Raw genomic sequence first — 14,148 nt, forward strand, 5'->3', positions numbered from 1 at the left:
TTTTTTATTTCCGTTGGACTGTGGATTAAAATTACAATGGCTGCAGTTTTAAAGACATGTCTACTGGAACAGTGTGAGGGATATATACAATGTTGCTGTCCTGGAAGAGAGTGTGTCATGAAGGACAGGATGGTGCCGAGGAGGAGTCCGGTCTAAAGGGGAACTGCCTGGCAACAACATTTTAATTGGCTCCTGACCCGGTTTTGTGTGAGAGAAGTGCAGCAGTAAAAAGCTCCTAGCCTGAAAAGAGGGAAAGACCTAAAACCTCTTTCTCCTCTGTGTGTAAGATTCCAGTAATTCTACAATAATATCTAGCTGTTCTTTCCCCCCCTTATATCTCCATAACCTGCTCTCTCTCTCTGAAAAACCCCTGTCAAGAGGAAAAGGGGAAAATCACTATTAGAGACACTGAAAAGCAAGTGCTCAACCAGTGAACTAAAGACTGAAAGTGCTGGAAGATCACCTCGTGTCATCAACAAAAGACTGAAAGGAATTAGGAAGACATTGATCAAAATCAACCCATCGAATCCTGTACTCCGGAATTGGTGCTATTGAACTGTTTTATCCCACCCTTAAAATCCATGGGTAGAATTTCACCCTTGTCGGGCGGGCTCGGCGGAGGTGGTTGGGAAGACTGTGCGGTAGGAGGAGGAGGGCGAGTGGGGCGAGCACGCGCTTCATAACCTCTGAGGCATGGAGCTGCCTCAGGGAGATGAAGCATTTTCAATAAATAAATAAATAATGAAATAAAACATATCCCCTCACGTGACACTGTCACATGGGCAGGGACATGTTATTAATTAAATTTTATTTGCTTTAGGAAACCTCATCCCGCCCATGGATGAGGTTTCCTAAAAAGTGCAATGGCCGCTTGGCCTTTTTGCCTGCCCCGCCAACCATATGGTTGGATGAGCAGTGAAAAATTCCATTCAATTGATCCTTTAATGGTCTTAACAGGCCTTTGAATTGGCGGCTCGTGCCCGCCGAACAAAATATCACATGACTGCGCGTTGACATTGTGACACTCGCCCGAGGTCAATGCGTGTCATTTTACACTCGAGCAGATCGGGCGAGCTAAAAATTTTGCCCCATATCTTTGTGTGCCTATGTGTCTTGTATGTGTGTGTATAGAGATTGAAGGAGTAGAGTTTAAGTTATAGAATTAGAAATTAGCAGTTCATGGGCAGAAATTTCTCTTCGGTGTGTGGGGGTGGGACCCGCATGCCGACGTGTAAAATGACGCGCAGTGACATCACGCGTGCGTCCCGACATCACTGTGTGTCATTCAGAATGTCCATTCGGTGGGCCCACGACGGAGGCGGCTGCCGCCTGAACTGCGAAAGGCCAGTTACGGCCATTAAGAAACTAATTAAACTAATTCCCCACGCTGCCCGTCCAACCTTAAGATTGGCGGGCAGGCAAAGAGCCCAGGCGGCCTTCGTGTTTTTCACGAAACCTCACCCATGGGCGGGATTAGGTTTCATGAAGGTTTTATTAAATAAATTTTAAAAAAATTGACAATTCATAAACATATCCCAGCTCATGTCACCTGAGGGGACATGTCTGTATAATTTTAGTCTTTCTTTTTTTCAAACTTTAAAACTGAACTTAATCTACCTGAGGCAGCTCTGTGCCTCAGGGAGATTTCTGCGCTCTTTCACGTGCAAAGAGCGCAGGCCCTGAATCTCCCTCCTCCCCCAGCACACCTGGGTAGCGCTGAGTGCTACCAGGCGTGTGTCACGCTGGGCGGGCCTTAATTGGCCAGCCCATGTAAAATGGCAGCTGATCGCGGGCGGCGATCGAATCCACGCCCACCTGCACCCGCTCCCGTACGGCCCGCTTGACAGGCAGAAGATTCTGCCCCATATTTCTTTCTTTTGCTGCTGGTTAAAGACAATTTGTTCAATAAACTGTTAATTACTTATTAAGTTTACAAACCTGATGCTCATAGTCTCTTTACTAAAATTAAACAATTAGGTGGTTTGATCAAACTTATCACATTTGTCATGGCTCGGGGAGCAGTGGGGTTTGATATTGCAGCACACTGTCCCAAGTGAATCGTGACACTACATTGTAAATGTAAAAATAGCAAACAGTAGAAACCTTATAAACCTGTCCAGGTTTTCCCAAACCTGCGACCTCTACCACCTAGAAGGACAAGGGCAGCAGATGCATGGAACCTGCAAGTTTCTCTCCAAGTTACACACCATCCTGACCTTGGAACTATATTGCCTTTCCTTCACTGTTCCTGCGACAAAATCTTGAAACTCTATCCCTTTCCAACAGCATTGTGGGTGTAGTTACACCACATGGACTGCAACAGTTCAAGAAGATGGCTCACCAACACCTCCTGAAGGGCAATTAGGGATGGGCAATAAATGCTGGCCTTGCCAGTGATACCCACATCCCATGAAAGAATGTGAAAAAAGGTCATTATGCTCAAGTTATTCTAATCTTTCCTTAGAGCTCATATCCTTTATTTATACCCTTATCAACACAAATATTTGTTTATGGCACAGTGACCAAAGCCAAGAACAGATTTCTCTATATGCCCAGCTATGTGTTATAAGTCCCTCGTATTAACATCTGGTGTCTTGTATTTTACTCTTCCTGTACAATTTAGCATTCTACTAGCATTTAATTGATTCACCACACAGTCAGACCATTGAAAGTGATGGGTCTACAATTACTACTTCTTAAAAAAACACATGGAAACACTATTGTTAAGCATTTCATAGATACACTCATTACTGTAAATATACGTGAAAATTCATCACTTACCAAGGCATATCTTGTTTTGGCTATGTTAATCAGCTCTTGATCAGCAGGTGAACACATGTTCAGGCCAATGGGAAGCATTTTTTTAAGGGTTGCTACAATCAGTGATGTCTGAACGGAGTAACGGTCACCTCTCTTCTGCTTTTTTGTTCTTTCCTGGTCAGACCCTCCAGACTGAAGTAAACAGTGAAAATGGTTTACACAATCATACTCAAATCATATATGGCATCCTTCAATAGGTAACAGATAATAAGGTGCAAATCTTAAGTTGCAGGTGCAAAGATATGTTATCAAAAGGGACTCTATGAGCACACAAATATATTCTTATGAAACATCCCCAATAGGTGTTACATTTGAAAAGAAATATACAGGATATTGCACCAGTGATGGTTGCCCTTTCGTGAATGTAGATGCCTTTCAACAACTGAGTGTAACTGAAATTTAAGCACCAGAATTAACCATTGCCTGGTATAATATTCTATATATTGTTTATTTGGGATTAAAATGTTATGGGACACAGAGCTATTTGGTGATGGTTTCATATGGATGTAACATTTTTACCTTAACTGTTGGGAAATATCCTTCACAGTGACTGCAAATATAACAATGCCCATAGAATAAATATATTTATACAGGGCTTAAGATAAGAATTCAAGTCACAAATACATTCACCTTTTGACTAATTATAATAAATTTACCACTAGATTATTTACAAAACCTAAACAAAGTTTAGCTTCCAAAATTTCCTGAAATGTCAGCAGCTGTCTCCTATCTGAACCCCTGTTTATATACACAATATCAGACATGCATTCACTCAGAGTATGGGCATAACATAAACTTTAAACACCTGCAACTTTAGCGAGAAGAGAGCATTTTATTTCTCTCCTTGATCTACTGAAGGTATTGATTAGTGCCACGTCCTAAAGGCACCAACTTATCTCCCGAGTGCCTCACCACAAGTGGCCAATCTTCATGTGCGAGCCTCCAAAATAACTTGTCAGTGGCTTATTTAACAATGGGAGCATATCAGCTGAGTCTGAACCGGTTCTCATTTGATGACCATATGTTCCAGCAGAGATCAGAGAAAATTAATTGGAGCAGAAACTGTTCTGGTCTTTCTAGGTCCAGGAGCATTGAGATCCAGTTACAGAACCTGGGCTGAGATCAGCTAATGGAACAGGTCTAGAAGTAAATTGAGCCCATGTGGGGAATCTGCTGCAGCTTTTCTACCAGGTCAACCCCGGCCAGAAGAGGATTCAGCTCCAGAAGAGGCCAAAACAGGTAGATGTCTTTACTTCCTTTCTGGGTCTGGGCGGAGCAGAAGTGTTCCTTCAAGCTCCACAAGGAAAGTTAAGGCCTCTCTTGCCCAGAACTCTCCTTCCTTCCAGAGAGCAAAACTACTGTAATGTGTCCCCACCGCTCCACTGGTCAGCAGCTGCTTCTCACCCACTTCCTGCTCATTCCATTAATGATGATCAGGAGTTTAAGTAGCCCAGGGCTAATTTCTGCAGCAGTTGGTGCTGATCAGGCACCCAAAACCCCTGTGGAGTTAACACTGGGACTTTTTCATAAAGACATACCAAGGACCTTATTGGTCTGTACAAGCCCGTACTGCATTAATTCACAACACTGCTGCTTTTTGATTCTCACGCCATTAGTCCCGATTTTAACTTGGGGCACAATGCAGCATAGGGGGTTCAGAACAAGTTGCAACCATGTGAGCACTTGGCCATTTTCTTTCCTCATTACTATTTTTCAGGGGAGTGTCCTGTGTGATCCTGGTGGCGGTGACAAGGTTTGTAACAGGTGATTATGATCAGGAACCGGGAGGAGGGCTGGAACAAGGGAGGCTTGAGGTTTTCTTGTGGGGCCTGGGGAAGCACTCCTGCTCCCCTCTGACTCACAAGCAAACTATTTAAAGGATGTTACAACTTTCCTTGCTGGACCTCAACAGGCCCTGAATTCTCCTGACATCAGGTTTCCCAGTGTGAATTGTCACCGTGTGCAAGTCACGGGGTTAAAATAATGTCAGGGTCTGAATGGTGCTACCTGACCCAACTTCTGAATGTTTATGAGGCCCTTGCCCGCCTGCGGTGAGGGCCTCATATGCTTCCCACCGCACCCCCCCACCGTGACCCAGGTTAAAATACTGGGCAGCTGGAATGCATTGCCAATGAGATAAGTACTCCAACCTCATTTTAGCTCCCGCACACCCTGTTCTTGCTAATTATAGATTAAAAGGAAAAAAAACACAAATGCTGGAAATGTAAAGAAAAAACAGAAAACAAAGAAAATGCACAGGAGGTCAGCTACTACTTTTTTTCTCAGGTGCTAACAGACTTGCTGTGCATTTACAGCATTGTCTTTTATTGTCAAATCTAACTGTGGTTTTATGTTTCATTGAAAACATGTTAAGAAAATGTCCATTCACAACCTTGACCTAATTAGAATAAAATGCTGCAGTGATGAGAGTTATTAAAAATGTTGCTATTAAGATTAAAGCTCCGTGTGTGTGTGTGTGTGTGTGTGTGAGAACGGTTCTATGAGAAGCGTGATAGGATTGAAGTTGACTCAAGGTTTGAAAACCAAATGTTTTGTCGACGAACTCTGGGGGTGAAATTGGTCTTCAATAGCAGTGCAAAAACAGGTGATAACAAAGCAGAATTTTGTTTGTGACCTTGCCTTTTCTTTTCCAACAATATATGTAAAAATGGCTTGGACTGGTTGGGCTGAATGGCCTGTTTCCTCTGCCTTATATCCTATGTAGGAAAATAGGCTGACTATTTATGTCTCATTTTGCACAACAGCTGAAGATCAGTTTTATCCTGTGTGTATTTTAGTGTTGTAAATGAAAGCAAATACATGTAATGGAGCTAAATTGAAAGTTGAAGGTCTAAACATGCCTTTCACTTAAAGTTTGCTTATTCACTTATCAAGAAAAGTTGACTATTTGAAAATTAGTGTTATTGAGTGGATATCAGCTTGGTTTCTTCACCCACAAGTCTGCTGTATGTTACATTAATGCTGGCTCATCAAAAATGACCTTAGCCCTAAAAGCTCTGCATCACTCTTCAAATACACATGTACATAGATCAAGTTAACTACAACATCTGACGTTTTTACTCAATCAGGAGGCATAACTTCATTTAATCAAAACATGGTAGCTAAAATGGGAGTCAACTGCTGTATTTGGTATACAAATTAATTCTGCACATTTCCTGAAGCACCTGTAAATTACTGAAATGCAATCGTATTTGTACTAATATTTAAAAGTATTAATTTTGTTTGGAAACAGAAATTTTAACAACATCACAATTCCTGGTGACGTGAACTTTTAAGAGTTAGTTACTCAGGAGCAATGAATAGTTCAGACACTCTTCAATTGGAAAATACTTCTACATTATTTCTTCAATTATTTTGCTTTGCCTTTTAGCTTTAACCAAAACTGATGATGTTATTGGTTATACAGAGACTTGCAGTGTTTTAATCAGAAAAACAATCTCATTCTCATACCTGAGAAGGTATTGAAAAAAAAATCAAATGATCAGTAACTTAGCGTAAGTCAAACCCGAATTGCTCTCAAATCCCTATTACTCATTTTGTATAATGCAGGCATGTCAAGACTGTTGTTATGATGTATTAATCATAGTATAAAGGTTTATTTTTAATCCTGTTATTTTTCTTGCTAAATACACTTAGTCCAAGTAAGACTATTAGTTATGGACTCCTAACCCCACATTCTTTTTGCACTGTTTTACACTAATCATAACTATTTGTGCTTATTGTTACTGTGATGAATGGGGTTCTAATGTCATGTTTACTGTCAAGAATATCAATATAACACACTATGGTGATTAACTATAATTGCATATAAAACAAAAGCCAGCACATTCTGTCATTACTATCAATTTAGATCTCGCTTAGACTTAAAAGCACTAAAGTTTGACCTTATCAGCAGTTTTATTGAGCTATTTCACAATTAATCCTTCTCTCTCATAAAAATATATATCTTTTGAAGGCAAATCATCCTACGCAATAGTGACCTCTAAATGCATTAACATACTTAGATGAAATTTCTTCTGCCTGGCATTTTAACAACATTCAGCCATTTATTTTACTTTGGTCTAAGCTATAATTGTGTAATGCAGTTTCAGTCTAATTGGCACAATTCACATGAACTGCTAGACAGTAATCTATCCAATTTTATATACTTTGATGGGTCATTAGTGGCTATTAGCAATGTTTTTAAATCCTGGCAGCAAGTGTAGGCAATTCACTAACACCATATATTTTATATAGTCAGAGAACTAAAACAGTAGCCTACTTTCTACTTTAACTACAAGGAGCTTGGATTCACTCCAAGTCTGAATGCATTTTATAACCCCACATCCAAATGAAATAATAGGGCAGAAGGTTGGAAGGTTATCTTTGGAGCCAAGATCCAAACTAAGATATCGGGTACAGGCTTGCGATACAAAGCAACTGCAGGTTGATGTGTTTAGATTAAGTGAATAGTAAATTATTAGTTTCATTGAGAAAGGCCAGAGCAATGCTGGGAGGGGGAACAAATAATTCTGCATTGTTGTTTTGGAAATCTTGCTTCTCATTTCATGACTGAAGAGTTTTGCTGGGGCTGAGTAAAGTGGAAGATCAATTGCTGTAGGTATCTCCTTCCTCATTCCTGGAGTGAAATTAAACTCCACACTAAGTCACTCTGTCCATGGGGGCGAGGCAGTACTGTGGAGGTGGTGGGGGAGCACTTTAATTTTCACACACTCTCATGTGTAATCTCAGGCAGATGGCTAAAACAGATGATTGACATCAAGAATAAATGAAGGGCCTAACACCTGTTGAGGATCACTTTTAGAAATTTATTTAGCCACTCAGTGTCCTGGCAGACAGCAACTGAAAGGTAGGTTTGGAAAAATTATTATTAAAATTATTTTAAAAAATAATTCCTGTGGAATCAGAGGACAGGAGTGCTCCCAAACACAACCAGTCCCTAGCCTGGGCCAGCTACAACCTTCTCTGCTGAGATTTACCTGTAGGCTACTGCCAGCGGTACAGCCAGCCCAAAATTAAAGGCAGGGCTGGGTGTCCAAGTATGACGGTGGAGTTTCCGTCAGTGTTTAGGTTTCACCATTTACAGTGGAATTTTAAATCTACACCATGTGCCCTTTTCTTTTTGACAGGTCATATGAATGATAGTGAATCGGCTGCCCCATTTATATTCCAAGCCATTTTTTTTTCCATAAAATACCCTTGTAACATCAATACATATTACAGGAAAATAAATGGAACAAATATATGAGGGGAAGTTTATGAATTTTTAAAATACATAAAAGTTTATAAATTGACATCTAGCAACAACATGTAAATAGCCGCTGACTCATAAATCTGACTTGGCGGTGAAAAATTACCATAGCGAGAGTTAATGGTTAAATAATCTCTTTTTTTAGATTGAAAACACATTGTCACCTCGGATATATCAGTGTAGGATCAGGTCACATCGAAATGGGCCATGTCCTTTTTTTCCACGGTTTTGCACCTCAATGTTTTTCTGTGCAAAGGAAGAACTGCAGTTGAACTACAGTAGTTACTTAGTGTTGCTGTGGTGAGAGAGAAGTGGAGTAGCAACATGGAGTGAAATGAAAAGTTCTGACTGCTGGCAGATCACAGGCCTGTTCCCATTCTGTCCTGACATCATACTGAGAGTTATAGCTTCCTATATTTAAGGATGGCCAGATAGTGGCTCATGTGACCAATAGCACTCTAAGCAATTATGCTGGATTAAAATATTATTTGTCTTCTTCTTCAATAATATGATCATAGGGTTGCTTGGGTTGGGTTGCTAACTGGTTACCTGCAGGTCAGAAGCTGGACATGAAATGGGTTCTTGATTTAAAAAAAAAATTGTGTGTTACTTATTGCGAAACACATTCTAAGTTCTAGTGGAAAAATATTAACAAACACTGCAAATATATTGGACAGTTTATGTTGATTAATAATCAGTAAATTGAAATGTTCTGATGAAAGGTCATCGACCTGAAACATTAACACTTTGTTTCTTTACAGATGCTGCCTGACTTCTGCGTATTTCCAGCATTTGCTGTTTTTATTTTAAACTGAAATGTAATTTTGGGTTCCACAAGCCTGGAGGAACGAATGTATGAGTGGGTTTATTTTAATCTCCACCTGTTGAATCAGAGATTTTACATTTTGTTACTTGCACATTTATAAATAATTCTTTTTGTTACTAGCAATAGTTTCTAACTCAGGCATTTGAGGGGTAAACACATTTTTAGGACAAACCTGACATGAAAAACATTGTAATTTTACTAACATATGAAAGCAACATGCTAGCGCTGACAATTAAGGCATTAATCAACACCCGCAAGTGGCTTTCGCATATCATTATGGGTTTCATTTTCTCTCCAATCCATTAAAAAAATAATGGACGCTGAGGACTATTCAAGACTTCACACAGCTATTCTTAACTTGCTTGCCAGTGGCTGATGGCTCTCTTAATTTAATAGCTAAACCTAACAATGTATAGCAAGTCACACTTAGTCTATTCTGTCACCAGTCTGAAGTTGGCTTAATTAGACAGTGGCTTCTGAATAACAAATTTTTGGTTTCCCAGAGCAAATTTAACCAGCGAATGCCAGCAGCCTTCGATCAATCTAAATGATAGAAACGTAATGATATATCGTTTTAATCAATAAAACTCTGCCTGATTCCATGAGCCTGGTGATAGAAACTGAAACAGCACGGCTAATCAGAGGGCCTTAGCAGGAGAATCTGGGGGAATGCCATCAGCAGTGCGAAGCTAGCTGCACAGCGGATGCACATTTATATCATCATGCCCTCTGACCTGTCCATCCTCTCCAGCCTATTCCGGCAGACACGACCGCAGATATCAATATGCCAGAAAAAAGATACGAAATTAGCAGATTGTTAGCGAATTCACTTATTTCCAAACCACAGTACAGATGTTGTCAAATATGGCAATGTATCAAACCTATACATGAATACATGAAATACATAAATCTAATTAGCAACGTCACTGAAAATATAGAAAAACATTTCTGGCTTCAGGGCTTGCAGGACACACCAGTTTAGGAACTGTGAATTCCATTAATACCGAACAGGTAAACTAAAATAATATCTGAGATTTCAAATTCACACAAGTTAATTTCTTTTGATTAAGTTGCAGTAAAATCGTCACATAGTTCATTCCTCAGAAGGCAATTACGGTGCAACAGTCCATTAAATAACCATAGGGTGAAACATTTCAGCAATTGATTTTAAGTGACCCATTGGTACAGTGATCCCAGTAGATAAATTGTAGATTCTGAACCTCAGGCTAGAGGAATATTTGATCTTTTCCACAGCAGTGGAGAATGCGTCTGTGAAGAATTCTGTATCTTATTAAAACACAGCATGGTTTAAGGTAAAAGTTGTTAATCATAACAGAACAATAACTTACCGAACCGAAAAGGCAATCTTTGCTAAAAATGTTGATATATTTCACATATTGCACTCATAATTATATGATACTTTGCAATTTTCTTAAAAGAATATACAGCTGTTTCCTTGTGAATATAGCTGCACTGCAGTTTTGTGAGAACAGCTAGAAAAACTAAGGACTAAATTGGATAGCCCTGAAAATGGGTGTTTAATTCACAATTGCAATGAATCCCTACCCATTGACTGCAAAGTAGATGACACACCACCTTTGTGATACTGGATCATTTGAATGAACTCTGCATCCAGCCAGTGCTAACCAATCTACTCAATGAGCCAGATGTATCAGTAGGGTACCCAAAATCGCAATTTTGTAGTACCACTTAAAAGTTAACAAGCACTGTTTAGATGAGGTCGTAAACGTTGCTGGAGCAGGAGCTTAGAGTCATGGCTGAAAAGGAGAATCTGGTTGTGGCGGTGGGGGGGAAGTCAATGCCAGCAGCCAAGCCCTGATGACCTCGATACAGTGCTGAAGAATTTCAATGACCTCACATGAGTGGCCAAGGTCAGTGAATACATCTTGGAATGCCATTTCCTACCAACTGCACCATTAGCTTCAGCCGCTGCTCAACTCACCACACCTCCATGACTTACCTACCAACATTCTCTAGCGATAGAGGCAGGCAGAGCATCTCAGACTCATGGAGTGTACATCCTGTTCCATGTGGGAACTCCAAGATGCTTTCCAAACCATATGTCCAGGAAGTTTCATCAGCTGAAGCTCTAGATTTTTGGTCCTTCAGCAGGGCTGGAGTCACTGCAGTACATCTGAGGCCAAGAGCTACGTGGATAGCACATTTCTTGCAACTTAAGAGAGTGCAGGCAGAGATGGAATGAGTGACAGCCAGGCAGTCAAGGAGCTCCAGGCAGCCTGGTTCTCAATTGTATTATCCACCCAAGATCTCACTCTCCAACTGGCATTCAGTTCTAAATACTGGCAAGAGTGATAGTTCCTCTGGTGAGTGCTACCAGAGACAAGACCATGACACCACATCATACAGCAGAATACGGTGTCTGAAATAAAAACAGAAAATACTGGAAATGCTCAGCTGCATCTGTCGAGAGAGAAACAGAGTTGTTGTTTCAGGTCAAAGACCTTTCATCAGAATAGGGAAAAGTTAGAGATGTAATAGGATTTGAGCAAGGTGTGGGTGGAACAAGGATAAAAGGAAGGTCTGCAAAAGGGTGGAACACAGGAGAGATTGAATGACAGGGCCAAAGGAAATGGTGATGGGGTAAGAAAAGAAACAAAAACTGCCCAGAGTTCATGGTTTGAAATTGTTGAACTCGGTGTTGAGTCTGGAAGGCCATAAAGTGCCTAACCGAAAGGTGAGGTGCTGTTCTGCAAGCCACTTAGGCACCCGTGTTGAAAGAAGATTGGAAAATAATGGCTAGTGCCTCCGTAATTTCTACTCTCACTTCCTTCAGTATCCTTGGGTGCATCTCATCCAGTCCTGGTGCCTTACCAATTTTAAGTACGGACAGCCTATCTGACATCTCTTCCTGATTATTGACAAGAGCAGCATCATCTTCCTTGGCAAAGTAATTCATGTCGGCCAGATCCATTCTTACCCCATTGAAGTTGTCTCTCCCCCAGTTAATTATTCTTATTCTGGATTGTTCCTTGTCCTTTTCCAGAGCCAACCTAATCCATACAATACAACGATCACTCTCCCCTAAGTGTTCCCCTACTGACATATGATCCACCAGTCCATCTCCTTCCAAAGAACCAGATCCAGCAGTGCCTCCTTTCTCATTGGACTGGAAACTTACTGCAGTAGAAAATTTTCCTGAATACACTCCAGAATTCTTGCCCCTCTTTGTCCTTTATACTAATAGTATCTCGTTCAATATTTGGATAGTTAAAAGTCCATTATAGCTACTCTATAACTCTTGCACTTCTCTAATTCCCTTACAAATTTGTTCCTGTACATCTTTCCCACCAGTTGGTAGTCTAAAGACCACACTGAGCAATGTAATTGCGTCCTTTTTTGTTTCTTACCTCCCAGCCAAATAGATTCTGTCCTTGATCCCTCTGGGGCATCCTTTCTCTCCAGCACTGCAATGTTCTCAATCAATACTGCCAGCTTTCCTCCTTTCCTATCATTCCTGAACACCTGGTATCTCGGAATATTTAATACCCAGGGGAGAATTTTCTCCCCGTTGGGAGCGGGTGCGGATGGGCGCACAGCCGATCGCTGCCCGCGATCAACTGCACACCGCCATTTTACATGGCCGTCCAATTAAGGCCCGCCCAGCGTGACACGTACCAGGAAGCGCTGAGCGCTCCCTTTGCAGGCTGCCTCAGGGAGATTACTTTGATTTTTAAAAATTTTAATAGAGGCAAAAAATATTTTAAAGACATGTCCCCTCATGTGTCAGTATCACATGAGCGGGGACATATCTATGAATTTTATTAAAATTTTCTATTAATGTTTTAAAACCATCATGAAACCTCATCTTGCCTGTGGACGAGGTTTCATGATAAATGCGAAGGCCGCCTGGGCTCTTCGCTTGTCCGCCAACCTTAAGGTTGGACGGGCAGCTCAGTTAAGTATTTCAATTGGAATTTAAATGGCCTTCATAGGCCTTTGACAGCTCGGCAGGGTCTTAGCTGACTCCGGTGCGTGCCCACTGAACTGAATATCTGAATGACGCGCGGTGACGTTGGGACGCACGCCCGACGTCACTGCGTGTCATTTTACCCATCGGCGAGCGGGGACCTGAAGATCCTGCCCCCAGTCTTGCCCTTCTCTGAGCCAAGTCTCTGTTATCACCATAACATCATATATCGCCACAACATCATTTTTCCAAGTAGTTATCTGTGCCTGCAACTCGCCAATCTTATTTACCACACTCTGTGCATTCACATACACGGTACCCCAAATTGAGACTTTATCACTTTCCATCTTTGATAGTTAGGAGAACAGACACATGTTTATGTGGCTGCATCCAGGATGGTATGTTGCCCCCCTGGCGCCAGGATCAACTGAACATCTGCAGAGCACCCTGAGGGAGAAGAGTAAACAGCCAGTGGTCATGGCCCACATCAGTACCAATAAGCGGAGAAAGAGGAATGGAGCTAGGTAGGAAATTAGGAAGCTGAACCCACCTGGTACCTATTTCTTACTCTGGTACTAACTGAGTCTCCCAATATTCTTTGCACCTTGGTATTCCTTGCTAGTATTGCCTTCTGGTTCCCACATCCCTGCCAAGTTAGTTTAAACCCTGTACAATTAGCAAATTGTCCCGCAAGGATATTGGTCCCATCTATGTTTAGGTGCAACCCATCCAGCCTATAGAGATCCCATCTCCCCCAGAACTGATCCCAATGTCCCAGGAGTCTAAAGCCCTCCCTTCTGTATCATCTCTTCAGCCACACATTCATCTGCTCTGGTACTGGAAGTAATCCGGAGATTGCTAATTTTCTACCTAGCTCCATTCTTCTTTCTAGGCATGTTGTTAGTACTGATGTGAGCCACCACCGCTGGCTGTTCATTCTTCTCCCCCAGGGTGCTCTGCCGCTGTTCAGTTGACCTGGCATCAGGGAGACAACATACCATCCTGGATGCTGCCGCAGAAACATTTCTCTGTTCCCCATGCTATCGAATCTCTTACCACTATTGTTTTTCCAATCTTTTTTGTGCCCCCCTGTACAGTTCAAATAGCTGTGGTGCCAGGCTGCACTTCCCAGATGAACCATTACTCTCATCAAGTTTCAGAACTAAATACTAGTTGGAGAGTGAGATGCACTCAGGAGACTCCTACTACCTGCCTGTTTCTTCTTGACTGCCTCGTGGTCACCCATTTCCTCTCTCATTGCATAATCGTAAGCTGCTGGGT

At 41.5% G+C, this 14,148-nt stretch overlaps 1 protein-coding gene across 1 annotated transcript in view; it reads right to left on the minus strand.

Annotated features, from left to right (window-relative positions):
- The window catches only part of LOC144671280 (ryanodine receptor 1-like), a 473,493-nt gene that overhangs the window by 124,248 nt on the left and 335,097 nt on the right, over window positions 1–14,148 (minus strand). The window contains exons 70-71 of the mRNA XM_078533089.1: window positions 9,653–9,670; window positions 2,782–2,952 (exon numbers count right to left, since the gene is read on the minus strand). Of these exons, the coding sequence (XP_078389215.1) occupies window positions 2,782–2,952; window positions 9,653–9,670 (189 nt within the window). The remainder of the gene's footprint in view (window positions 1–2,781; window positions 2,953–9,652; window positions 9,671–14,148) is intronic.

This window comes from Cetorhinus maximus, chromosome 32, assembly GCF_964194155.1.
Source record: "Cetorhinus maximus chromosome 32, sCetMax3.hap1.1, whole genome shotgun sequence".
Classification (NCBI taxonomy): domain Eukaryota; kingdom Metazoa; phylum Chordata; class Chondrichthyes; order Lamniformes; family Cetorhinidae; genus Cetorhinus; species Cetorhinus maximus.